This window comes from Protopterus annectens, chromosome 14.part0, assembly GCF_019279795.1.
Source record: "Protopterus annectens isolate FY-2018-M chromosome 14.part0, PAN1.0, whole genome shotgun sequence".
Lineage (NCBI taxonomy): Eukaryota > Metazoa > Chordata > Ceratodontiformes > Protopteridae > Protopterus > Protopterus annectens.
The window spans coordinates 919,453,627-919,478,415 of NC_056748.1; the positions used below are offsets into that span (position 1 = coordinate 919,453,627).

General features: G+C 44.1%; 1 protein-coding gene across 3 annotated transcripts in view; it reads right to left on the bottom strand.

Moving 5' to 3' along the window:
• Nucleotides 1-24,789, bottom strand: part of CUTC (cutC copper transporter) — a 720,869-nt gene that overhangs the window by 260,379 nt on the left and 435,701 nt on the right. For all 3 annotated transcript variants that reach the window (XM_044056718.1, XM_044056716.1, XM_044056717.1), the window contains one exon: nucleotides 17,108-17,241. In XM_044056718.1, the coding sequence (XP_043912653.1) occupies nucleotides 17,108-17,241 (134 nt within the window). The remainder of the gene's footprint in view (nucleotides 1-17,107; nucleotides 17,242-24,789) is intronic.

Below are 24,789 nucleotides of genomic sequence, written 5' to 3' on the forward strand. Positions count from 1 at the left end.
TGAACAGGTACAGAAGGATCAGCCAATTCCTTCTTAGTGGCTGCTGCTACCACCATAGCATCAACTGAAATGCCTTTGGTGAGAAAAAATGTGTTCTCTGGAGTAGAAATAAATTTAGAAGGCCTCCTAGGGGTAGGTTCCATTGAATCAGGAGCTGCCCATGCCTTTCTAGCCACTACCTCCATTAGTGGGTCAAAAGGGGGAGACACCCAGGAGGTGGAAGGGCGAGATCCAAAAGCGTCAAGGTAAACAGACTCATCCTCGGAAGGTTTGAGAGTGAACCAATTTCCCCTCTGTTTTAGGATCTTTAGGATGTCTGAAAAAGAGACATCCTCAGAGGGGGATCTGGGGGAACCCTCCGACTCATCCAAGTCTGTGTCCAACGTGACAGACTCGGGGAGTCTATGTGCTTCCTCTTGCACTTTCTTTTCCTAGGGGGTTCCCCTGAAACCTCAGGGGAGCCCTCGGAAGAGGAGGAGACACCCAAGGTGGGTACCCTACGCTTTGGATCTCTGCTGTCAGATGTAGGAGAATGGCCAGAGAATGTAACAGGCACTGTAGACGGAGGAGCTGCAGAACTTAACCTTGGAGTGGACACTGGGTCCAGCACGCTCATCACCTTGAAGGCTCCCCTATCAGATACCAAAGGTAGTCCCGGCACCGAAGAGACCGGAACCGCCCCCGGCACTGACAGAAAAGGCTCTGAGAATGATGTCAGGGCCGAACTAACCAGAGCCGAAGCTCCGAGAGGGAGAGCGGGGTTGGACAAGGGTCCGATGCCACTCACCCCCTCGGAGCCGACAATGGAGTCCCGGCACCCGGACCTCTCCACGGACGGAACCAATGAGGAGGTCGGAGCCAACGACACTGGAGCCAAAGGTGGGAGTATCGGCTCCGACGTGGGTAAGGTTACTGTTCCGACAAACTCCGGCTCCGAACTCGAAAGGTGAGTCAGAGGAGGAATAGATAGTGGTACCGAAGGAGCCACAGTCTGGTGAGATGGGCTCTGGAGCATTTGGGCTAGTGCCTGAGATTTTATGAGCCTACTGACCACCCTCTCGATGTCATGGTCAGAGAGCCTGGATGACCTAGATGAGTGAGTCCTAGGACTCTGCTCCGATAGGAGAGGGGATCTCGGAGCCGATCGGACGGAATCTAGCGAGGGGGACCTAGAGCGCTTGCGTGCTGGGGTCGGCTCTGATGCTGGTTTCGGAGCAGATACCACTTTGCCCGCCTCGGATCCGGATGGAACCGATGTCGGAGCCGTCTCGATAACACCAGCCCTCGACTCAGAAGCTGGAGCCGAGAGTTTGGCGGTTTTTGAAGACTTCCCCGAGCCAGACTTGGATGGGGAGTCAGCGGTCTTTAACAAGCCCCTTAGGATGAGCTTATTATGCCTCTCCTGCAGGACTCTTGAACTAAACCCGTGACAGACGGAACAAGAGTCCTGTAGGTGTAAAGGCCCCAATCAATAGACACAAGAAGTGTGACCGTCTGTCAGAGACAGTTTCTGACAGCACGAGTCACACTTCTTGAATCCCGAGACCTTAGTGTCTTTGGACATCATCCTAACCACAGTAAACACAGTCAGTCCACACATACACACTCAACTTAAAATTAGAAAAAGTTAAGGGAACTGACTAAACCCACAAACACAGACACTAAGGGGTGGGGAAACTAAGGTAAAGCCCGTAGGCCCAAAGATAAAAATTAACTAAAGAAGGGAAGAAGGGCTACAAAAAGGGTTGTATGAATAAGGCAATTAGTAGGGACCTAAACAAGGGTAACCAACTGGAAAAACTACCCAAAATTTAGTTTAATAGAATAAATCTCTTTACTGACCTGAGCCGGTAAAAAAAAAAGACAACCTCGCAGCGAAGCGGCAAACGAGATCTGGGGAGTTAGCGCATGGTATTGTGGGTTATAGGGCTGCCTCGAGCCAGTAAAAATAGCTCTCGAGCTATAGTATAGGCAGAGTCGAAGCAGAGGATCGGCTCCGAACCATCCAGCAAGAATGAAGGCGAGAATGACAACTCAACATTGGTAGGTACATAACTTCTTTATGTTAAGTTGTCTATCTCACCTTCATTCCTGCTGGTTGGGACAGCGTCCCTAGCACCTCAAGTCCTGGGTGGCTCATTGGAACAGACTCTTCAGAACAGTGGAACCAAAATCAGCTCTGCTCCTAGAAACCACATCCAACTTGTAATGCAAAATGAAAGTATGCGGGTTGGCCCAGGTAGCCGCAACACAAAAAGATCCCATGGGCAACCTAGCCTGAAAGGCCACCGAAGTGGCTAAAGCTCTGGTGGAGTGACCTTTTGGTTTGACTGGCAATTGTTTGTTCCTCAGTTGATATATAAATGTGATGATAGACGTCAACCATCTGGACAAGGTTACTTTGGAGACTGGAAGACCTTGTTTACCCACAGAATAAGACAAGAAAAGTTGGTCCGATTTTCTAATGTTCTTAGTTCTATGCAAATAAAAACGTAGTTGCCTGTGAACATCTAACTGGTGCAACTTATATTCCGCCCTGTTGGAGTGGTTGGGAAAAAACACGGGAAGGTCTATGGACTGATTCAAGTTATTCTCTGAAGAGACTTTAGGAAGGAAGGAAAGATTAGTCCTGAGAGCAACCCTGTCATTGTGGAAAATGAGGTACGGAGGACGGATAGAAAGAGCCTGAAGTTCCAAAACTCTACTGGCTGAAGTAATAGCTACCAGAAAAAGGGTTTTCCAAGATAAGAACTTCAAGGAGCAAGAAGCTGCAGGTTTGAAAGGGGGCAAAATTAGAGAAGCTAAAATCAAATTTAGATCCCACGGTGGTGGAGGATCTCTCACTGGGGGCCTGAGCAGTGGTCCCTTTGAGAAAGGCTTTACATAGCTTATGAGACATGATATTGTTCTCTGACAGGCCAATATGAAAATTTGAAATTGCAGCTAACTGTACTCTAATCGTAGCGGAAGCGGACCCAGCATGGAAGAGTTCCGCAAGAAATTCCAAAATGTAGTGTACAGGGGCTGAAAAGGGGTCTATACTCTTAGCCTCTGCCCAGGAGGAAAAACGTTTCCACTTACTAGCGTAAGTTTTTCTAGACGTAGACTTGTGTGATGACAGAATGATTTCACGCACAGCGGAGGAGATATCTGGAAGCCTGGCTAACGTTGGAAGTGGAGCAACAAGCAGTGAGCTGGAGAGACCATAGGGATTGGTACAGCCCGCCCGACTGATGAATCAGAAGGTCTGGAACTAGGTCCAGAGTCCAAGGCTGCTCGAGAAGATGGCGATGCAGAACGGGAACCATATTTGTCGAGGCCAGTAAGGGGCAATGAGGATCATTTTGCAGCCCAATATGGTAGCCTTCTGTATTGGCTTCGGGATTAGGGGAAAAGGAGGGAATGCATAAAGAAGTCCCCGAGGCCAATCGTGGACTAGAGCGTCTCTGGGGGAATGTCCGGGTAGTGGAAGGAGAGAGAAGAAATTGCTGTTGAAGGGAGTTGCAAAAAGGTCACAGCAAGGCTGGCCCAATTTGCGGAAGATTTGGTCCGCAACTACCTGATTCAGAGACCACTCATGAGGCATGAGAATTGCTCTGCTCAGCCTGTCTGCTATGACGTTGGACCTCCCAGGGATGTGCGTTGCAATCAGAAACTGTTGGGAAGAGACTGTCCACTACCAGAGTCTGAGGGCTTCTCAACATAGGGGGTAGGATCTGGTTCCGCCCTGCTTGTTGATGTACCACACTACTGACATATTGTCCGTTTGAACTGCAATGGTCCCAGTAGGAAGAGAGTCCTGAAGAGCTTGCAACGCTAAGAGCACAGCTCTCATCTCCAAGATGTTTATATGCAGATGGTACTCGTGAGGTTGCCAGGTGCCTTGTACTGTTCTGCCCTGATAATGCCCCCCCACATGATCAGGGAGGCGTCCATGGTCACCGTAGCAACTGGAGGGGGAAATACAAATGGTCTGCCGAGGGGCACTGATGCGGAGACCATCCACCACGCAAGGTGCTTCTTGCATGCTTGTGTGATCATAATCATGTAAGACATGGGAAGCTGTTGGAAGGACTATTGGGTGAAAAGAAGCCACTGGAGAATCCTCATGTGAAAACGAGTTAGAGGGACGAGTATGATCGCTGCTGCCTTGAGACCCAGGGTTTGGAGGACAAACCTGGTTTGAATTCTTTTGCATGCTAACAAAATCTTCACAAGTTGGCAAATCGCTAATACCCTGTCTGGTGGAAGGCTCGCTGGCATGTCTTTGGTATTTAAATTTGTGCCTATAAAGGTGATAGATTGACAGCGTGACAATGCAGTCTTTTCGAAATTTATTGCGATACCCAGCCTGGAGCAAGTATCGATAGTGTAGTCCCTGGCTCGCAGAAGGTGATGCCTGGTTGGTAGCAATGAGGAGCCAGTCATCTAGATATGGAAACACCTGGAATCCTTGCAGTCTCAGGTGAGCGGTAACTACTGCCATATATTTGAACACCCTGGGGGCTGTGGTGAGACCAAAGGGCAGAGCTCTGAACTGATAATGGCTGGCTCCCAGCCGGAAGCGAAGGAATCTTCTGAACCGTCTGTCCATTTTGATGTGATAGTACGCATCCTGAAGATCTATAGAGCACATCCAATTGTTCTGACCCAGGAAGGGTTAAATGGACTGTAGCGTGACCATCTGAAATTTCGTTTTTTGTACATACTTGTTCAGCCTGCTGAGATCCAGAATGGGTCTCCAGTACCCTGTCTTTTTTGGTACCAAAAAGAACCCTGAGTAAATTCCGGATCCTTGTTGGTCTGCTGGGACTTGCTGGATGGCCCTTTTTCTTAGCAGATTTGAGACTTCTTGAACTGCTTGGTCCCTTAGATTGGGTGGAACGTCTGGAAGGGACTTGTTTGACCTTAAGGGGGTGCGAACAAAGGGGATTCTGTAGCCTCCGGATATAACGGACTGTACCCATGTATCTTGTGTTATGTCTTGCCAGGCTCTTGGGTACAGTGATAAACTTCCACCGACTGCCTCCAGAGGTGAGCAGCCGGGCAACCCTTCAGGGACGCTGGAAGGACTTCTCAGAGAAGGATTCTCTGCTGCCCTGATTTTGCGGACCCCCTCTGCCCAGAGGACGGCATTTATTATTGTTCCCTCCTCTGCCCCTGGATGGGAACTCACCACTTGTGTCCGGCAAGGCTCCCTGGGATTTCCGGAACCACATCCAAAAACGGACTCCTACGGCAGAGAGTGTCTTGCCTTCCTGCTCACACCTGGTAAGGGTGTCCTTCACCTGTGATCCAAAGAGAGAGGAACCATCAAAGGGGCTGTTGGTGAAAGATGCTCTGAAAGGTTCCACAAAGTTACATAGCCGCATCCAAGTGTGTCTCCTTAGGGCAACGCCTGTGCCTGCGGCTCTACTCGCACCATCGGCTGCATACGAAATGAGCCTCATGGAGGAGTTTACCACTGAATTAAGAGTCGCCAGCTGGGAGGCTGCTTTAGCCTGGGCCCCCTCAGCTGAAGGATCTTGAAGAGTATCTTCAAGCTCTTTAAGGAGATTCCTTTGAAGATGGGTAAAGTGGCACAAATAATTCAGAGACCTCATGGAAAAGGTCGCTGAAGAGAACATCTGCTTCCCATATCTGTCCATTGTCCTGGACTCCTTGTTAGGAGGATGGACAGATGAAGTTTCTGCCAACTCCTTCTTTGTGGCCACCGCTACCACCATGGCATCAACGGGGACACCTTTAGTCAAAACCTGCTTGTCCTGTGGTGCAGTAATAAATTTTGCAGGTCTTCTGGGGGTCAGTTCCACTGAGTCTGGAGCTGACCACACCTTCCGAGCCACCACAGACATCAGTGGATTGAAAGGCGGAGACACCCAGAAGGTGGAAGGTCGAGAACCAAACGCGTCCAGGAATACTGACTCATCCTTGGAAGGGGTTAGGGCAGTCCAGTTCCCCATCTGCCTAAGCATCTCAAGGATGTCTGAGAAGGAGACATCTTCAGATGGGGATCTTGGGGACCCTTCCGAATCCCCTAAGTCAGTATCTGATGTGATAGACTCAGGGGAGTCAACATGCTTCCTCTTGCTTGGTGGCTCCTCTGAATGATCAGGGGAGGCCTCGGAAGAGGAGGATACACCCAAAGGGGTGTCCTGGAGCGCTGGATCCGCATGCCTGGGATCTGGAAGAGGGGCAGAGGCTGGCGCAGGTACCCTAGGGGGAGGAGCCGATGGGGTCAATCATGGGACTGACTCGGGGGCCAGTACACTCCATCACCTCAAAGGCATCCCTGCCCAGATGCAGAGAGGGCCCCGGTTCCAGAGAGACCAGAATCCCTCCCCACACCGAGGGGGACGGCTCCGAGGCAGATGTGGGAGCCGAGCTCACCTGAGCCAAAGCTCCGAGGGGGAGAGTGGGGTCGGACAAGGGTCCGATGCCACTCGCCCCCTCAGAGCCGATGAGGGAGTCCCGGTGCCCAGACCCCTCCAGGGACGGTACCATGGAAGGGATCGGAGCAGACGACGGAACCGAAGGAGAAGGTATCGGAGCAGACGGTTCCACCACTCGAACCCCGACGAACTCCGGCTCCAAGCCCAAAGGATGAGTCGGAGGAGGAATATCTACAGACGTGGATGGAGCAGACACCTGATTAGGGGGGGCTGGACAACATTTTGGCTAGGGCCTGCGATTTTAACAGCCTGCTGACCACTCTTTCCAAGTCATGGTCCGAAAGCCTTGAGGACAGAGAAGAGTGGGATGAGCGATGACTACACTCTGACTGGAGCAGAGGTGATCTCGGAGCCGAATGTACCGACTCCAGAGAAGGAGACCTGGACCTTTTTCGACTCTCAGACGGCTCCGAGGAACGTGTCAGAACCGACTGGGAGGGAGGAACATCGGCTCCAGCCGGAGCAGAGATGGATGGTATAATTTCACCCGACGACGGCTCCGAACTGGGAGCCGAAGGTTTAGGTGGCCTGGAAGATTTCACAGGCTGAGTCTTAGACAGGGAATCTTGAGGCTTGAGTAAACCCCTCAGGATTAACTTGTTTTTACGCTCCTGCAGGACTCTTGGACTGAAAGCATGGCAAATGGAGCAAGAGTCCTGCAGGTGCACAGCGCCCAGACAATAAACACGAAGTGTGAACATCTGTCAGAGACGACATCTGACAGCATGAGTCACACTTCTTGAATCCGGACGACTTAGGATCCTTGGACATCCTAAAGGAAAAAACCAAGGAACACACACACAGAGAAATTAAGGTAACTAACCACTACAAATTACACACTACAGTTACCACAACCAAACACTATAAGCAATGTATATACTTGCAGTACAAACAAAAAACTATAATTAACTATTACTAAACAACTAACAGTGATAAGGAGAAGAATTTTTTTTTTAAAAAGAGAAAAGGTTATCCTCTAACTTAATCAGAGAACCTTCTTGAGGGAAGAGAGAAGGGGGGAGGGGAAACTAACTAAAATGAGTTTCTGAGGAAAGTCACAAGGATTAGGTATAGACTTAGCTACAATACAATAGTTTAAACTAAACGACTAACTCTACTCTAACAATTATAAGAGGAAAAAAGATAATTATAATAAAAGATTTATACGACCTGAGCCAGTAGAACAACCTTGCAGCAGAAGCGGCAAACAAGATCTGGGTAGCTAGCGCCAGGCATCATGGGATATAGGGGGCCACGAGCCAGTAAGCAGCTCTCGAGCTTTTGAAGACGGCCGAGTCAGAGCCGAGGATCGGCTCCGAACCCAACTAGCAAGAAAGAAGGCGAGATAGACAACTTAACATACAATCTTCCCAATCTGGAAAAGAGGAGACAGGATGTACAGGTCATAGAAGTCTGGAACTTGAGGGCCATGAAGGCTAAAGTAGCTGCATTGTATCCATTTTTACTGATCCTTTCCATGGCTCCAATATCCTTATCCAAAGGAAAGAGCTTGGAAGAAGGAAACAGCCTACAAAGGCTCATCAGTAGAAACAGAAATCACTGTAGCATCAGAGGAAGGGCACTTGTACAAGAACTTGTAGACATCCAGCACCTTACAGAAACTGTCAGGTTTCTTAGGAGCTGGAGGCTGAGAATCTGGTGTCAAGTAAGTGGCACAGAAAAGTACAGTTTTGTACCTACCATAAATGTAGATGTCCGATAGATATGCAACTGCAGTCATAACATATGGGTTGTCCTGCCTCAGGCAGCCATTTCTCTCCGACGTCAGAGTGGCTGGAGTACATAAGCATCAGCCGACGCCATTTTCTTCAGTGTTTCTTGCCCAAGATGCCAGGTGCCCTCCAAGGAAGGCTGAAATCAAATTGGAAGACAAAAACAGGATTCCAGACCAGTAAATGAGCAATAAACAGATACACCATAACAGATATCCCCAGCTAAGAGAAAAATATCTATCGGACATCTACATTTATCAAGAATGCAACTGCAGTCATAAGCTGGGGAGGAGGAATGCTCTAGGAAAAAGATGGTGGTGTTTGGAGAATGTATGCACAGAGCTCCATGTAGCAGCTTCTAGAATGTCCTTAGTAGGCACCCCTCTTAAGAATGCTGTAGAGGTGGCTGTAGCTCTGGTGGAATGTGGTCTGACATTGGCTGGAACAGTCTTTCCATGAAATGAATAACAGAATCTGATGCAATGTCCAATCCATTTTGAAATAGTCTGTTTTGAAATTGCTTTTCCTGGAGCAGGGCGTAAGCCACAAAAAGTTGGTCAGACTTTCTACTGATCTTGGTTCTGTCCAGGTGTTGTCTATGAATGTCCAAGGTATGTAATAGTGCAGATGAATAGCTTGATTTAAAGAAACCCTAGATACCACCTTTGGCATAAAAGTAGGGTTGGTCCTTAATGAAACCCTGTCTCTGTGGAAAATTATGATAGCCATTAGGGCCTGTAGTTCTGAAACCCTTCTTGATGAGGTAATTGCCAACAGGAAAGCTGTCTTCCATGAGAGAAATTGCAAGTCAACTGAAGCTGCTGGCTCAAATGGAGGTAGAGTCAATTTGAGGTCCCAGGCTGGCACTGGAGCCTTTCTTGGTGGTTTAATGTTCTTGATTCCCCTGAGGAATTGCCTTAGCAAAGGATGTGAAAAGACAGGCGGATCAGTGTTATATCTAGCTGAAATAGCTGATGCATGTATCTTTATGGAAGAATATGAGAGTCCATTCTTTAGCATATCTGCCAAATATTCCAGGATGAGTGGGATGTTCAATAATGATGCATCATGTCCCTTGCTGGTATTCCAAATGCTGAATCTCTTTCATTTTGCTAAGTAAACCTTTCTGGTGGATGGTCTTCGAGCCTCTGTTAGTATCCGCTGGACTTCCTTGGAGAGAGATAGGTTGAGATTACTCATGGGATCTCCCAGGCTGTTAAGCTGCAATGTCTGAAGGTTTGGATGCACTGTTTTGAAGTTGTGTTGAGTCAAAAGTAGAGGCCATTGGGGAAGGGCCCACTTCTTGGTGTGACATATGCTCCGTAGTAGTGGATACCAGTGTTGTCTTGGCCAGTCGCTATTAGGATCCCTTGGGTCTCTGCTTTGATCTATAGTAATACTGAGGTCATCAGTGGCAGAGGTGGGAATGCATAGATTTTTAGGGAGTTCCAGTTGAATGAGAGCGCATCTGTTTTCCAAGCTTGTGGATGGTATGTCCTTGAGCAGAATTTTTGTAGATGATGGTTGAGGTGAGAGGCAAATAGGTCTACTTCTGGCCTGCCCCATGTCGAAGTGAGCTGTGTGAAGATCTTCGGATGTAACCTCCACTCGTGTGGATCTGTGAAATTCCTGCTTAGGCTGTCCGCCAGCACATTGTCTTTGCCTGGAACAAACTGGGATTGTAACTGAATGTTTAGGCTCAGTGATTTTTCCCAAAGATGCATTGTCAGTCTGCAAAGGGGGTAAGAATGGGTGCCCCCTTGCTTGTTTATATACCACATCACAGTGATGTTGTCTGTCCGTATCAGTAAATGAATGGCCTTGCCGAAGTTGGTGCTGAAAGGCCTCGATGGCATGCATTACTGCCAGCATTTCCTTTTGGTTTATGTGCAGATGTGTTTCCTTTGGAGACCATTGTCCTTGTATACACCTGCCTTCGCCCCATCCAAGGTCTGAGGCGTCTGTGGTTATGGTCTGTGTTATCTGTGGTTTTTTGAATGACATACCTGTGTTTGCCTGGCTTACCGAGGCCCACCATAGGAATTCCTTTCGTAGGCATGGAATGAGCGGTATGGCTGTCTCTAAGTTGTTGCTGTGCTGAGACCATAGGCTTTTTAGGTACCATTGAAGCTTTCTCATGTGTAGTCTTGCTAATGGAACCAGGAGAATGCAGGATGCCGTGTAACCCAGGGCCTGTAGGAATCTCCTTGCAGTCATCTGCAAACCTTTGAAATAATGAGTTAACTTCTCTTGCTTGTCTTCTGTTAGGTAAGCCATTTGAGAGGCTGTGTCTAATTTGGCTCCTAAGAAGATTATTTGCTGGGATGGCTGAAGTCTTGACTTTTGGAAGTTGACTGTGTATCCCAGAGCTTGAAATAATCGTATGACATAGTCCAAGTTTTTTGTCAACATCAATTTGTCGTCCGCTTGTATGAGGCAGTCGTCCAGGTACAGGTAAATTTGGATCCCCTGGAGCCTGCAATGAGCAATTACTGAAGCCAGGCATTTTGTGAATACTCTGGGAGCAGTAGATAAGCCAAATGGCAATGCTGAGAATTGATAATGCTCTGGCCCTGCAAGAAATCTGAGGTATCTTCTGCAGCTGTGTCTGATAGGGACATGCAGGTATGCCTCCTTGAGGTCCAGAGTAATCAGCCAAGACCTCTTGCCCAGCATGGGAAGAAGTTGCTGTACAGTCAGCATTTTGAACTTTGGTATTATGAGAAAGGTGTTTAATGCGGGCAAATCCAGTATTGGTCTCCATTGAGATTCTTTTCTTGGAACAAGGAACAGTCTTGAGTAAAACCCCTGGCCTTGTTCTTGTTGTGGAACTCTTTCTATTGCTTTCGCAGAGATTTGCTTGATAGCCTCTGCCCTCTGGTTTTGTGGTAGGTTTGGCATGCCTTGTTTTCTTGGTAAGGTATGAAAGTGGAACCTGTAACCTCGGTCTATAATGTCCAAAATCCATTTGTCCTTTGTCAGTCTGTGCCAATTGTCTGCAAACAGAGATAATTTCCCAAGGGAGCTTCTATTTGTTCACTGGTAGGCGGAAGTAGAGGAAAGTCATTGAGATTGTGGTTGTGGGGCAGGTGAAACCCCTGTGTCACTTCTTTGGTTTGCTGGCTGCCATTGGACTTCTGTATTGTCCTCTTGTCTGTTTTACCCCTTTGAAACTTTTCAGGATTAGGAAAGGACCAGTTTTTTGAAGGCCAATTCCTACTGAATCTGGGGGGGTTGAACCTGGAGGAAATCTTTCACCGTCTGAACTGATTTTGCTTTTTCCTCGATGGACTTTAACACATCCTTAGCATTAGCACCAAAAAGCTTGTTCTTTTCCAAAGGTGCATCCAGAAGTTTTGCCTTTACATGATCTGGTAGAGGTTGATCTTTTAACCATGCATGTCTACGAATGACTGCCCCTGTCATAGCTGCCCTACATGAAGCTTCCAGTGCATCATATCCACACTGCAGGAAGTGATTGCTTACCTGCTTAGAGTTATGTACAGCTTCCTGCAAAGACTTCCTGTCTAAAGGATCAGGAGAGGCCAATGTTTTCTGTAAATCTTCTAACAGGAAATCCTGATATTGTAACATATGAAAAAGGCAATTCAAAGCTCTCATAGATAAAGTAGTGGAGGTGTAAACCTTTTTACCCCATCTCTAATGACCTAGCTTCCCTGTTGGAGGGCAAAGGATTTTTAGAGGTGGAAGCTGAAACACCTTTAGGTCCCTGGGAAATAGTTTCCAAATCAGCAGTATGGGCCCTGAATAAATGGGAATGTGTTTCAGGGACCCTGTAATACCTGTCTGGCTTGGCTGGAGCAGGAGGGAGAGAGTCAGGGGTAACACTAGAGTCAGAATATAAATCATCCAAAACATCAAGCACAGGAGGAATAGCCAAGGGCCTGTGCTGGGGCTTTTTAAGTTAAGTCCGAAGGATCTTTCTGGAATCAGAATATTCCTGGCCTTGCCACTTGAAATGTTCCCTCATGGTATGCAGAACTTCCCCAAAAAAAATATCCTCAGGAGGATGGAATCCTCTGCATCCGAGTCCTCATAGGTCTGGAAGAGCTCTTCCTGGCCATCAGAGTGGACAGAGTCCTCAGAATCTTCATCTGAAGGAATAGGGTCAGAGGGTTCAACCCTTTTATCAGGAGGAGGCTGGGATCCTCTCAGGATGGGCCTGTGAACCTCTAATCATAGCAATTAAGTCAGCAGCCATAGTCATAATTTGTGTCTCTGGAGTAGGCTGAGGTAAGGCTTTAGCAGAAAGATGCTTGGTCTTGCTGGTAGTGTAGGCCTTAATAGACATGGCCATAGGAGGCCTGGCAGCTCCGTGCAGCAGTTACCTTATCTACAGCAATGGTCTCGGCATTTCCTCGGTTTCGTATCCGGAGGAAAATCAATAACTGGCGGAGTGATATCTGGAATGTGTCGGTGGAAAAACCGTCTCAGGGGAAGGTTTTGGCGTGGAGTCAGTGGTAGGCGGGGGAGGATGTCGGGGTCGGTCTTTTCGTTTCTTGGGAGTTTGCGATGTCGGAAGCTCCGGCATGGTATAGGCAAATTTTTCGCAAAAAATCTTTCAGCAACTCCGCGCGGGCGCCTGAGAGCGCTTGTTGAAGCGAGCACAGGCTACACAGGCCGAGACGTGGTCTGGGCCAAAGCAAGGAAGACAGTAAGAGTGGAAATCCTTATGAGGTATTTGTTTACCACAAGAAAGACAATTGTTAACTTTTTCAGTAATTTCTGACATCGGCTGAGGCAAGAAAAGGTCCCGATGACTTAAGAATACAGGAGCTGACCGACTGGCACTTGCGAACTGCTTCTGCTTCCGGCAAGAAAGACTGAAGAAAATGGCGTCGGCTGATGCTTATGTACTCCAGCCGCTGACGCCGGAGAGAAATGCGACATCAGCCGTGGGACCCAGACTTTGGAATCCGGCCAACCGAGGGCTGCCTGAGGCAGGACAACCCATATGTTATGACTGCAGTTGCATTCTTGAAGGACATCTACCTGATACAGCAGCCAACACAGGAGAAACAATGTTTAGGAAAGTCCATCTGCAGCAACTCATAATACCTCTTTTGGATGTTTGACACTTGGGAGCAGTCCCACTTAAATGCACCATCATACGTTGGGCCATGTCACCAAAGGAAAGATCCTCCAAAGGAGAGTCAGAAAGGACAGATTCCTCCTCCACACATAGTCTAAAGGTGAAGGCAACTGAGTGGAATAGGCTACGGAGTCAGGTTTAGAATCAAAATCCTCATCCAAAGACTCTGGGTCTCTGGCCCTCTTGGGGTAGAGGACCAAGGAAGTGCTGGAACTAAAACCCTCCTGAGGAGGCTTCAGTGCCATCAAGGTACTGAACAAACTGAGTGAAGTCCTGCCAGTCCTGTTATGGATCCCGGGGAGCTGACACCACATACTTCGTTTTCTACCTTTTCTTCACTAGATCATCCCCTCTGACAAAACACTGAGTCTCGGAACCTTGCCTTGATTATATTAAGGTACCAGACACGTCTTGCCTACCAAGGATCTGAGGAATCCCTCTGAGCCCCTCAGAAAATAACCAGCTGTTGTTCCCCCTCGACATCCACAGCAGACATTTGAAAGGCCTCAGAGGATGTGTGAGAAGCAAGTTCTGTGTTGGCCTCCAAGAAGGCTGCTGCACAACAAGCCAAAGGTAAAGCCAGTCATCTTCTAGGTTCTCAATGACCTCAAGAGAGATGTCTGGTGGAGGCTGGACAGTAGCAGACTCAGGCCTAGATTTCTTGGCCTTCTGCTTGAGTGGTGGCTGTACCTCAGGGTGAGCAGATTCTGCTATGGTACCCTGGTCCAAAAGCTTGAGATGTTGGTTCTCAAGGTAAATGAAAAGTGAAGAAAGAAGATTATGTAAGGTCTTGGGTACAAAGGCCTGACAGAAGAAACTGTGTGTGATAGTAAGACGTACCTAAGAAAAACAGCCGCCTATTGTGCCAGTCTTTCTGGGGAATCTGCCTCCCTCACTGACATTTCCCTTTCTTGGAAGAAATGTAACCCACTGAACAATGTAAGAAAAAAGAAAAAAAGAACCTCAAGTGGTGCATTTCTAAAGACAAAGGCTCGATATAACCAGCCAATTTGAAGTGCATTCAGACAGATGTATGACAATGGCATTTGGACTGGCAGCAACAAGTCCTGAGTTGGGAGCATACAAAAAGTGTACACACCCCTGCTAAAATGCCAGGTTTTTGTGATATAAAAAAATGAGACCACAATAAATCACTTCAAAACTTTTCCCACCTTTAATGTGACCTAGAACCTGCACAATTCAATTGAAAAACAAACAAATCTGTTAGGGGAAAAATATAAAAAATAAAAAATGTACAATAAGCTGGTTGCATAAGTGTGCACACCCTTAAACTAAAACTTTGTTGAAGCACCTTTTGATTTAATTATAGCATTCAGTCTTCTTGGGTAGGAGTCCATCAGCATGGCACATCTTGAATTGGCAATATTTGCCCACTCTTCCTTGCAAAAGCGCTCCAAGTCTGTCAGATTGTGAGGGCATCTCTTGTGCACAGCCCTCTTCAGGTCACGCCACAGATTTTCTATTGGATTTAGGTCAGCTCCGGGTGGGCTATTCCAAAACTTTGATTTTCTTCTGGTGAAGCCATTCTTTTGTTGATTTGCATCTAAGTTTGGGGTCACTGTTGTGTTGAAAGGTGAAATTCTTCTTCATCTTCAGCTTTCTAGCAGACACCTGTAGGTTTTGGGCCAAAAGTAACTGGTATTTCGAACTGTTCATAATTTCCTCCACCTTGACTAAAGCCCTAGTTCCATCTGAAGAAAAGCAACCCCAAAGCATAATACTGCCACCACTATGCTTCACCATGGGGATGGTGTTCTTTTGGTGATGCAAAGTATTGTTTTTGCGCCATACGTACCTTTTGGAATTGTGGCCAAAAGGTTCACCCTTGGTTTCATCAAACCGTAACACATTTTCCCACATGCTTTTGGGAGACTTTATGTACGGTTTTGCAAATTTTAGTTGGGCCTGGATGTTTTTCTATGCAAGAAAAGGCTTCAGTCTTGAAACCCTACCCCACATTCCAGATATATGCAGAATATGGGAGATTGTTGTCACATGTAGTACACAACCAGTACTTGCCATAAATTCCTGCAGCTCCTTCAGTGTTGCTGTAGGTCTCTTGCCAGTCTCTTGCCAGCCTCCCTGACCAGTTTTCATCTTGTCTTTTCATCAGTTTTGGAGGGACGTCCCATTCTTTGCAACGTCTATGTTGTTCCATATTTTCTCCACTTTTTGATGACGGTCTTCACTGTGTTCCATGGTATATCCAATGCTGTGGAAATGTTTTTTGTACCCTTCTCCTGACTGATACCTTTCAACAATGAGATCCCTTTGATGTATTGTAAGCTCTCTGTGAACCAGGGCTTTTGCTGTAGCAGGCAACTGAGTAAATGTCAGGAAAATCCTACTAGGACAGCTAAACTTTATTTGGCATTAATCAGAGTCTCTTTAACTGATGGCAGGTGTGTACCTAAGAAGACTGAATGCTGTAATTAAATCAAAATGTGCTTCAACAAAGTATTAAATTAAAGGTATGCACACTTATGCAAGCAGCTTATTGTACATTTTTCATCCCCCAACAGGTTTTTTTTCCAATTAAATTGTACAGGTTATAGGTCACATTAAAGGTGGGAAAAGTTCTGAAATGATTTATTGTGGTCTCATTTTTTTATATCTCAAAAACCTGGCATTTTATCAGGGGTGTGTACACTTTTTATATCCACTGTATGTACGTCACCTTTATGCCCTATGCTTGCACAGTGGGCGTACATCTGATGTACAATATTCCCTAGGTAATAAAGGGTTTGGTATACTGGCCGGATGTTGGGTCTATCCTTGGCAGGAGATCCTGGGGTGATGAATACTGCAACAGTGATATTGAAGGATACTGTACCACAAATATTATCTTAGAGATAAAACATTCTTGCATGTATTTAAGTAAGTTCCTTATATTTTCTACTCAAATACAACAACTTCCCTTCAACATATCGTTTCTGTATATGATCAATGTATCCTCCCCTGGCAATTAATACCTGCATCATCTTTCTCCTTCTGTTTTTCTTATTTTTCTTTTCTCGATTATAAATCACTACTCTCGTTTTTAATTTCTAACTGCCAAGTATTAAATACACCTTATTGTGTTTTACATTATTTCTCCTACTTCACGCTTTATTCTACTGCAAACTTAGTAATTCTCATTTTCTTGTATTTTATCCTAAGCATGTCATATCATTGTTAGTTTCTCATTAGTTACATTTTATAAAATGCTTACTTTTATTAGTTACATTTTACAGAATGTTTGTTTTTATTTTATTTGGTATCTTTGCAGCTGTGTATATTTATGATAATGTCTTTACTATGACTACTGTTACTATGTTTCTGCTTGTAGCCCAAGTCCCGGCTGAAAATGGTCCTTGGATCAGTTAACTTACCTGGTTAATGCATGTAAAATATATACATAAATACATTTATTTTTCTTATCACTACATAAAAAGAACATTTCATCACTGACTGATTCACTTGGCTATTATTTTTTTCTTTTTGAGTTTTTCTAACATTTCTGTAACTAAAAACCCAGAACCACTGCAGGAAGAATGCAAATCTGAAAAGGAAAAATAATGGGAACATTATACTTCAGTGCAGGAAAGTACACAGAGTGATTATAGAAAAATTACCAGAGATTATATAAGCATAAATAATATGAAACTGTAAAAAAACAGAGTATGATTAAGTGGTATGTTCTCATTTTGCAGTAATTTAAAGCTGGCAAGCTATTTTTAATAAATAACATACCAAACAATACTAAAAATCTTAATGCCAATATAAAATGCAGGATGAGTGCTACTTACCTGCTCAATTAGCCTCCTGATAACAGGCAAACCTTCAAGTGCTGTGCTGTCGCATCCACTTGTCAAAACCCTTTCAAAACCCAATGAAATTAGAGTTTCTATAGCGATAATGGGATCATGTACCAAATCAAATGCTACAAGGGAAAAATAAAATATAATTTAATGGAAAAATTAAAGCACAGTTATGGAAGGCAAATTTTACAAAAATAGAACTCTTTATGGAAGAAAAATGTCACAACAATAGACCTCTGGGGTACTTCCTGCAACATGTAATAGCTGTAGACCTAGTTCCAGCTGGTACTAGGACCCACCAGAGAAAGTGTTACAAGATATTCAGCTGAACTATCCACAAATATGAAGTCAGGTAAATGTATGCCAGAAAGAAAAGTAGTTCCTCTGGCTTCTTTTCAGCTTTTTCTTAAAGCAATGCCTTGACAGTGTTATACATACACATGTGAATAAAATCTCTGAGTATCAGCAAAGCCATATCATTACTCACGCTCACCCACCTATACAGAACATCCAAGTACAGGTCAGCAAAAAAGGGCCACAGTGGATCTTGTTATCTGAATAAACTATAAGCAACAAATACTAACCAAATGGAATGAAAAAAAAATTCTTATTTTACTCAAACTAAGTAAAACATTGTCCCATCTAATATACAACTAGACTTCTAATCTTGTACACAACTTGATTTTAGCATGTCCAGAGCTTCACCTATTTCACCATGATAGTACAATATATTTGTCCCACTGCTTATTTGCCAGCCCCTTATGGTACTGCACAGTTCACATGTTCATATTCATTTCTGTGTGGTCTAATGGACCAAAGGTCATGGTCATGGCTAAAAAGTGTCCATTCAAAATATGGTTCTTTAACAAAGGAAAATAAATTAATATATGCTTGCCTTCTTCAAAATAAAGCTTCAGAAACATTTATTATCTGTTTATAAATGTTAACATTTCAAAGAAAAAGGCTGAGTGCAATTCAAAATGTCTGTAAACTACATAGATTGAATAATTTGAAATACAGCTTTATGTTGTCAATCCTTGGGTTATCCATATTGAAAATTTAGTCAACTGTTTTGTAATAGCTTAATACATGTAATTAATCAATCAGATCTGTAACTGTGTTATCCTCAAGTGTTACCTCTGATTTATTAATGCTTGCACTTCCTGTATGAAAATATATGCTGCCTTTGGCTCAGATCATGATTAAGAGAGGCCTTGAACCAGACAACATAATTCGTTAGCAACTAAATAAAATTCATAATTAAACTTGGTAACCAGCAGACACACTAACAGCAACACCAAAAACATACCGTAATAATATATCATGGAATTAATCGATAAGGACATAGGGGAAACTCCCAACACTGGACCAGTCTCAGTTTGGATACATACAAAGCAGGTCATGCTTAGTCAACTTGATGGACTTTTTTTTTTTTTTTTTTAAAGGTCACCAAAGCAATGGCTGAAGGTAAAACATTACACATAGGATACAGCAACCTGGCCCAAACTTTTGACACAATCCTCTATATTCAGGCATGGTAGAAGATCTAAATAAACTGAAATAAACCCCTATTTCATCAATTCAATTGCTATCTGGCTTACAGACTGGATCCAAGAAATCTATCAAAACAGCGGAAGCTAACCTCCACAGAGACATTTTCCACCAGTGGGGTCCCAAAGGTTCAGTGCTAGGACCTCGCCTGTTTGGTATCTAACAATCAACACCAAAGGGCTGTGGATGACTAAATTTGCAGAGGACTGTAAACTAGGAGCAGTTGTTGAATCCCTAAATAGCTTTTCCAATATGCAGGTTGGTTTGTCCAAAACAAGTAACTTGTGCTCTGTCATATTCTATGGGATGTCATCTATCCAGGGGAACTACCACATTGACGATATGCCCAAGAATTGACACAATTGTTTGGGATTTATGAATTTATGCAGACAGTAACCTAACCTTCAACCTACATGTGTTCACTGTTTTAAGAAAGTTCTTCAACATTGGGCAGCTTGTAAAAACAGGAATTACGTCTAGATCTAGAGAGGTCATTGCCCCCTTTACTTAGCCTTCATTACGCCAATCATTAAGCATAATGCCCAAACTCATGCAACAAATGGAATGCCCACAGAGATGCCTTACTAAAAGGATACCAAGACGAATATGTCCTACATGGGGTGACTCAAAGACGCAGAGTATCCTACTACGAACTGCTAAGAAGTGACCTGTTGCAAGCATACAAGGCATCCTTGACTCAATACTGATAGACCTATTGCACATCAGAAAGTAAAATGAGAACAGAAATACTTGGTCCAGGGATCTAAACCACTTCTACAACAGAACAATTTGAAGAGACAGGTATACCTACCACAGGATACCACTGCTCTGGAACACGCTACCCAGCCCTGTAAAACAAAGCTCATTCCTGTCGATATTCAAATTCAACTTGGAACTATGGATAGGTAATAAAAAATTATTTCAGGACTGTCCCCTGTGCAACAAAAGGGCAGAGGCAGCCCCTTAATGTTTTAGCCCACAAATGGGTCCCTTCAAATTATTTATGGCATGATCCCAGTTATTCTCACTAGGGGCAAAGTACAATTTTTGACCATGGGATGGGTAAAACCAAACAGGCTAGGTTATTTATTTATTTATTTACATTTGTTGACCGGGAGTGTCCGACTGGATGTAGGTCCATTTTCAGCGGAGGCCCGGGGAGAAAAGCTCCACAGTTAAAATAAACAGACAGTAGTTGCACTGGATTACATAGCAATTAACAATTTAACATAGCAATTAATTACAAACATATTTACAGATGAAGAACATAGTACATCAGTAGACAACTAGAATCTTTATCTGCGAAGTACACAACAGACATTAACAAATGTTACAATAAGAAGTTCCTGCTGTATAATAAGTACTAGGCTTATGAGCTTGCTATAATCAAGGTAGTTAGTGGGGTGGAAAGAAAGGTAGTGGTTGGATGGGGTGGGTGATATTAGACTGGGAGTTGCAAGGGCATAGCCAGCATGTTTTTAGGTGTGCTTTTAGTAAAGTTTTGAAGTGGGTGCATGATGGTACGGAGGTAATTGTGGGTGGGAGGGAGTTCCATAATTTGGCTATGGCGCAAGAGAATAGTGCTTCACCAGCAGAGTTATTGGCTTTAGTGATCTGCAAGTGATTTTTGTTGCTGGATCTTAGTGGTCTGGGGGTGCGATAGGGTTGGAGTAGATTCTGGAGGGATGGGACATTTAGTAGATGGTTTACTAGTTTGTGGGCGAGTGATTGTTGATACCATTGAAGGAGGTGAGGGAGTTTAAGCCAGCCCACTTCAGCAAGTGAGAGACAGTGGTGACTACGGGTAGGATGCCCCTGTGGCAAATTTGGCGATTTTGTTGTAGCAGGTCTCTAACTTGTTTAGATTGCATTGCCTTAGGTTGGTATATATTGGAGAGGCATAAAGTAGGGTGGAGATAAGGTGGGAATTTGCTATTGAAATCTTTGCTGCTTTGGCGAGAAGTTGCTCATTTCTGTATAACGCTCCTATTTTTTTCTGGACTTTTTTATGGTCATAGATATGTGAATGTCAAATTTTAGTTTGTCTATTTCCACTCCTAGCAATTTGGTGTGCTCAGTTGGGTATATAGTGGTGTTGTCTTTTGCTGTGATGTTAAAGTGAGAGTTGTTTTGAGTATGTTTGGTGGGTTGGAAGAAGAGTAGTTTAGTTTTGTTTGGGTTGAGTTAATTGGGCATCGGATAACCAAGTTTCAACAGAGGAAAAGGCTTCCTGTGTGACTTTTTGCAGTTTGGGTAGGGACTGGACTGAGCAGATGATGGTCGAGTCATCTGCCTATTGTATGAGTGTGCCATGTTTGGTGGCAGAAGCTAAATTATTGGTGAAAACAAAGAGTAGGGGGGTCCAAGGATGGATCCTTGGGGAACCCCTATGGAGACATGTAGTTGGGGAGATATGTCATTCTGACATACAACGGATTGTTGGCGGTCAGACAAGTAACTCTGAAACCAGTTGGTGACTGATTGAGAGAAGGATAGGTTATTGAGGACAGAGATGAGGTGTTTGTGTGGGACCATGTCAAATGCTTTAGATAGGTCTAGGAAAGTAGCAGAGGAGAGATAGCCATTGTTTTTATGGTGAAGGATAGTGTTAGTAAAGGAGAGTAAGGCAGTAGTAGTGCTATGGTTTGGTCGGAAATCATGCTGAGTATTGGAAAGGAGGTTGTTAGTAAGGAGGTAGTCAGAGACCTGAGAATGTATGTATCTCTCTAGTATGTTGAGAGAGTGGAGCGAGAATAGCTATGGGGCGGTAATTGGTTAGTTCTGTGAAGGGGCCACCTTTGTGGAAGGGAATTATATGTGATACTTTCCACAGTGTGGGAATGTAACTTTCTGACAGAGATCGGTTAATCAAGATGGATACCGGGTAGGCCAGAGCATCAGCTGCGATTTGTAGGTATTCATTTGGGAGGTTGTCTGCTGCTAATTTGGCAGGCTTAAGTTTAGTTAAGAGTTTTTTTATGTTGGAGGTAGGCACAGGAGAAAAAGAGAAGGCAGTAGGGAGATTACTAGTTGAAGGTGTGGGTTGGAGGGGAGGAGGGTTGTGTTGTTTAGCTAGTGATAGTATGGTTTGCGTAAAGTGTGTGTTGAATAAGGTAGCAATATTTTTGGAGGAGTACAGACTTTACCTGGGAGGAGGAGGAGGATGGAGTTTATGGAGGACCAGAACTGTTTAGGGCTGTGTTGGGAGGAGTCTAGGGCAGACTGGTAGCATTGTAATTTGTTCCGTTTTATTAGCTTTTTAACTCTACTGCGTAGTTCTAGGAATTTCTGTCTAGTTGAGGGGGTTTTGATTTTGCGCCGGTGCTCCCAGACTTTATCCCTGTTTTTCATTTCTGACTTAGTGGTTTTCTGTAGCCATGGGGAGGGTTGTGCTTTCGTTCTGGAAAGTCTTATGGGGGCATGGTAATTAAGGATGCTCAGGAAGGTAGTATTAAAAAAATTAAACTGCGTCATCAAGACTGAGGTACTTTAGGGGATGCCAGTTACATTCTCTGAGGGATTTCAAGCACCTAAAAGGAAACTGGTTAGGTTTAAAGTGACAAACATGGGCAGCTAGCCCAGTACTTATCTATGATGTTATGAATAAGATAAGATAAAGTCACATGTTAAAATAAATCACAGCCATTTTACAAATCCACACCTTGCTTCACATTCAAAGAAAGATGGTGGGAGGATATTCATACTGCTACTACAGTGAGTAACTTCAAACACCTGCTATCCTTCTTTGTGAAGGACTCTTGTAAAACTACATATTACATCTGAGCAAAATTCAAACATTTAACAGGATAAGCCAATGATGTGGATAACCAAGAAGCAATTGTATATCACTGTCACAAAGTCACCTCTCTTTCTATACTGGCATCTATCCCAGAGCTTTTAATAAATTAATGCACTTTTGCCCAAGCAAGAGCTGCACATTTATTTTGCTTACAGATTTTAAATAAAAAGTAGAAGTAGAAACTATTTAGCTGAACTTGTCACAGCAGAAAGATAATACAATGGGCAAACTACCGACAGGTCTTGTGCCCCTTCATAAAACAAACAAAAGTCGCTCATTTGGTCTTATAACCCTTTTTACATACTTAACAGGCTCTCTCTCTGCACAGTCAAGGTATGCAATAATTTCACCCTTTTAGTTTCTTGCTTAAGAAAGATGTTTGGCAGATGAGACAGCAAAAAAATCACTTTAGGCACAAAAGATGGATTAGTTTCTTACAAACACTTGTCATTGTGTCACTGTAGAACAAATGTAGGACTTCTTATACATAACTCTAAGTGCAGGAATCCTTGCAGATATGACTTGTTTTTTTTCCGGCTTTTCCCGGTTAGGGGTCGCCACAGTGGAATTCTGGTCCGCTAATGATTTTCAGTAGATTTTTATGGTGCAGAGGTGCCAGCTTGACGCCCAACCTTCAACGAAGGCATGGCCATTCACGCATGTCTTTCAAACGCCACTCGACCGCAGGGAGGACATGCAGACTCCACACAGAAGGCGCTCCAGCCGAGAATCAAATGGGAGAACCTCTTGCTGTGAGGCGACGCTACCGCTGCACCACCACGGCCCTTGCAGAGCAACCACAAAAAAGTCTGCTAAGAAAAGTAAGTCATGTTTGGTATTCATCATAACAATAAATTATGGACCTAAACAGTCTTTCTTCGGTATGGTTTTCTTTTCATCTAATCTTTTTCTTCTAGCCAAGGACAGTCAAACCAAGAATGTTCAAATTCATTACATTTTCTGCACTTTGCCTTACAATTCCTACTAGTATGCCCTCCCACCGAATAAATAATCGTTTATTACAATCTTGTACCAAGTAAATTTCTTCTCCACAAAAAAAGCTTCTTCACATTTCCCCTTTACTCATTCAGAATTACTGCATTCAAAATATGCTGCCTTTTCCCCTTCATGTACATCTACTGTCAACTATATTTCCTCTCCCACTGTCCAAACATTTCTTTCATCATATATTTTCTTAACTTCATGCACTTTTACAAACAGAAAAAAGTAACTGCAGTGCATTTAGACCCAGTGTCCTAAACTGCACATTTGTCTTTTTTTTTGTGTTAACTTTAGTATACAGTTGCCCACCCCACTGTAGATTTGATCTGGGACACTCCCCCGGTCCCATCTCTTTACCACATTCTACCTAATAAACTCTTTCTGCATTTGCATTTAGTCCTTTTTAATTTAATTGCATTTTTAACCTGTGCTTGGTCTAATATTGCTACATATTCAAGTGTGCTAGCTTGCACTGCATGTGAACTGTTTTAGTATTTTTCTGTAAAAAAAAAAAAACTAAGCCGGTTTCCTACCTTTCCTGTAACTAGTGTTCCAGATACAGATTTACAGTATCCAGGACTGTATGTAAGCTTCTGAGCCCCCCAAGCCTTTCTGTGTTGGAGGGAAGCCTTCTACCTTATAAGTGGGAGTGGTAAGCACTAGGTAACCTGTCTACCACTTAAGGAGTGGTTCTGGCACAGAAATTGTAGTTATTGGCCGTTTGGGCAATCTCTCTCAACTTTCTGATTTGAAAGCCTGCATTTGCACTTGATTCTGTCCTGTAACTCGTCTAGTGCAGATACGTATTCTTAGTTTTAGCACTTAAATTTGCTTATTGGTGCTCAGAGGAAAACAGTTTTTGTACTTATTTTTCTCACTTGTTTAGAGAAAAACAGCTCTTATACTCACTTTCCTCACTTATCTAGAGGAAAATAGTTTTTTATTCAGGCATGTCCAAGGGTCAAGCTCCCAGTGTTCTCTCCTATCTGATGAATCTGGGCATCTTGAGGCAATGTAGAAACTGCCTCATGTACACAGACAACCCTCCCTTCCTACCATCCAACACTACAACCTGTGAGAGATGCACTTATCTAGCCAAACTGGAGGTAAAGCTCTCTCCAACCAAGATTAAACTTGACAGTCATGAGGAGAAGGTAAATATTTGCACCACACCACACTCATCACATAGTCTCACTAAATCTACACCACCAAAATCGACACACAGTAACACAAAAACATTTGCGGAGACTCTCAATAACAATCTGTCTAAGCAACTGAGACCTCCAAAGCAGAAAAGCAAGCAACCTCCATCCCCCAA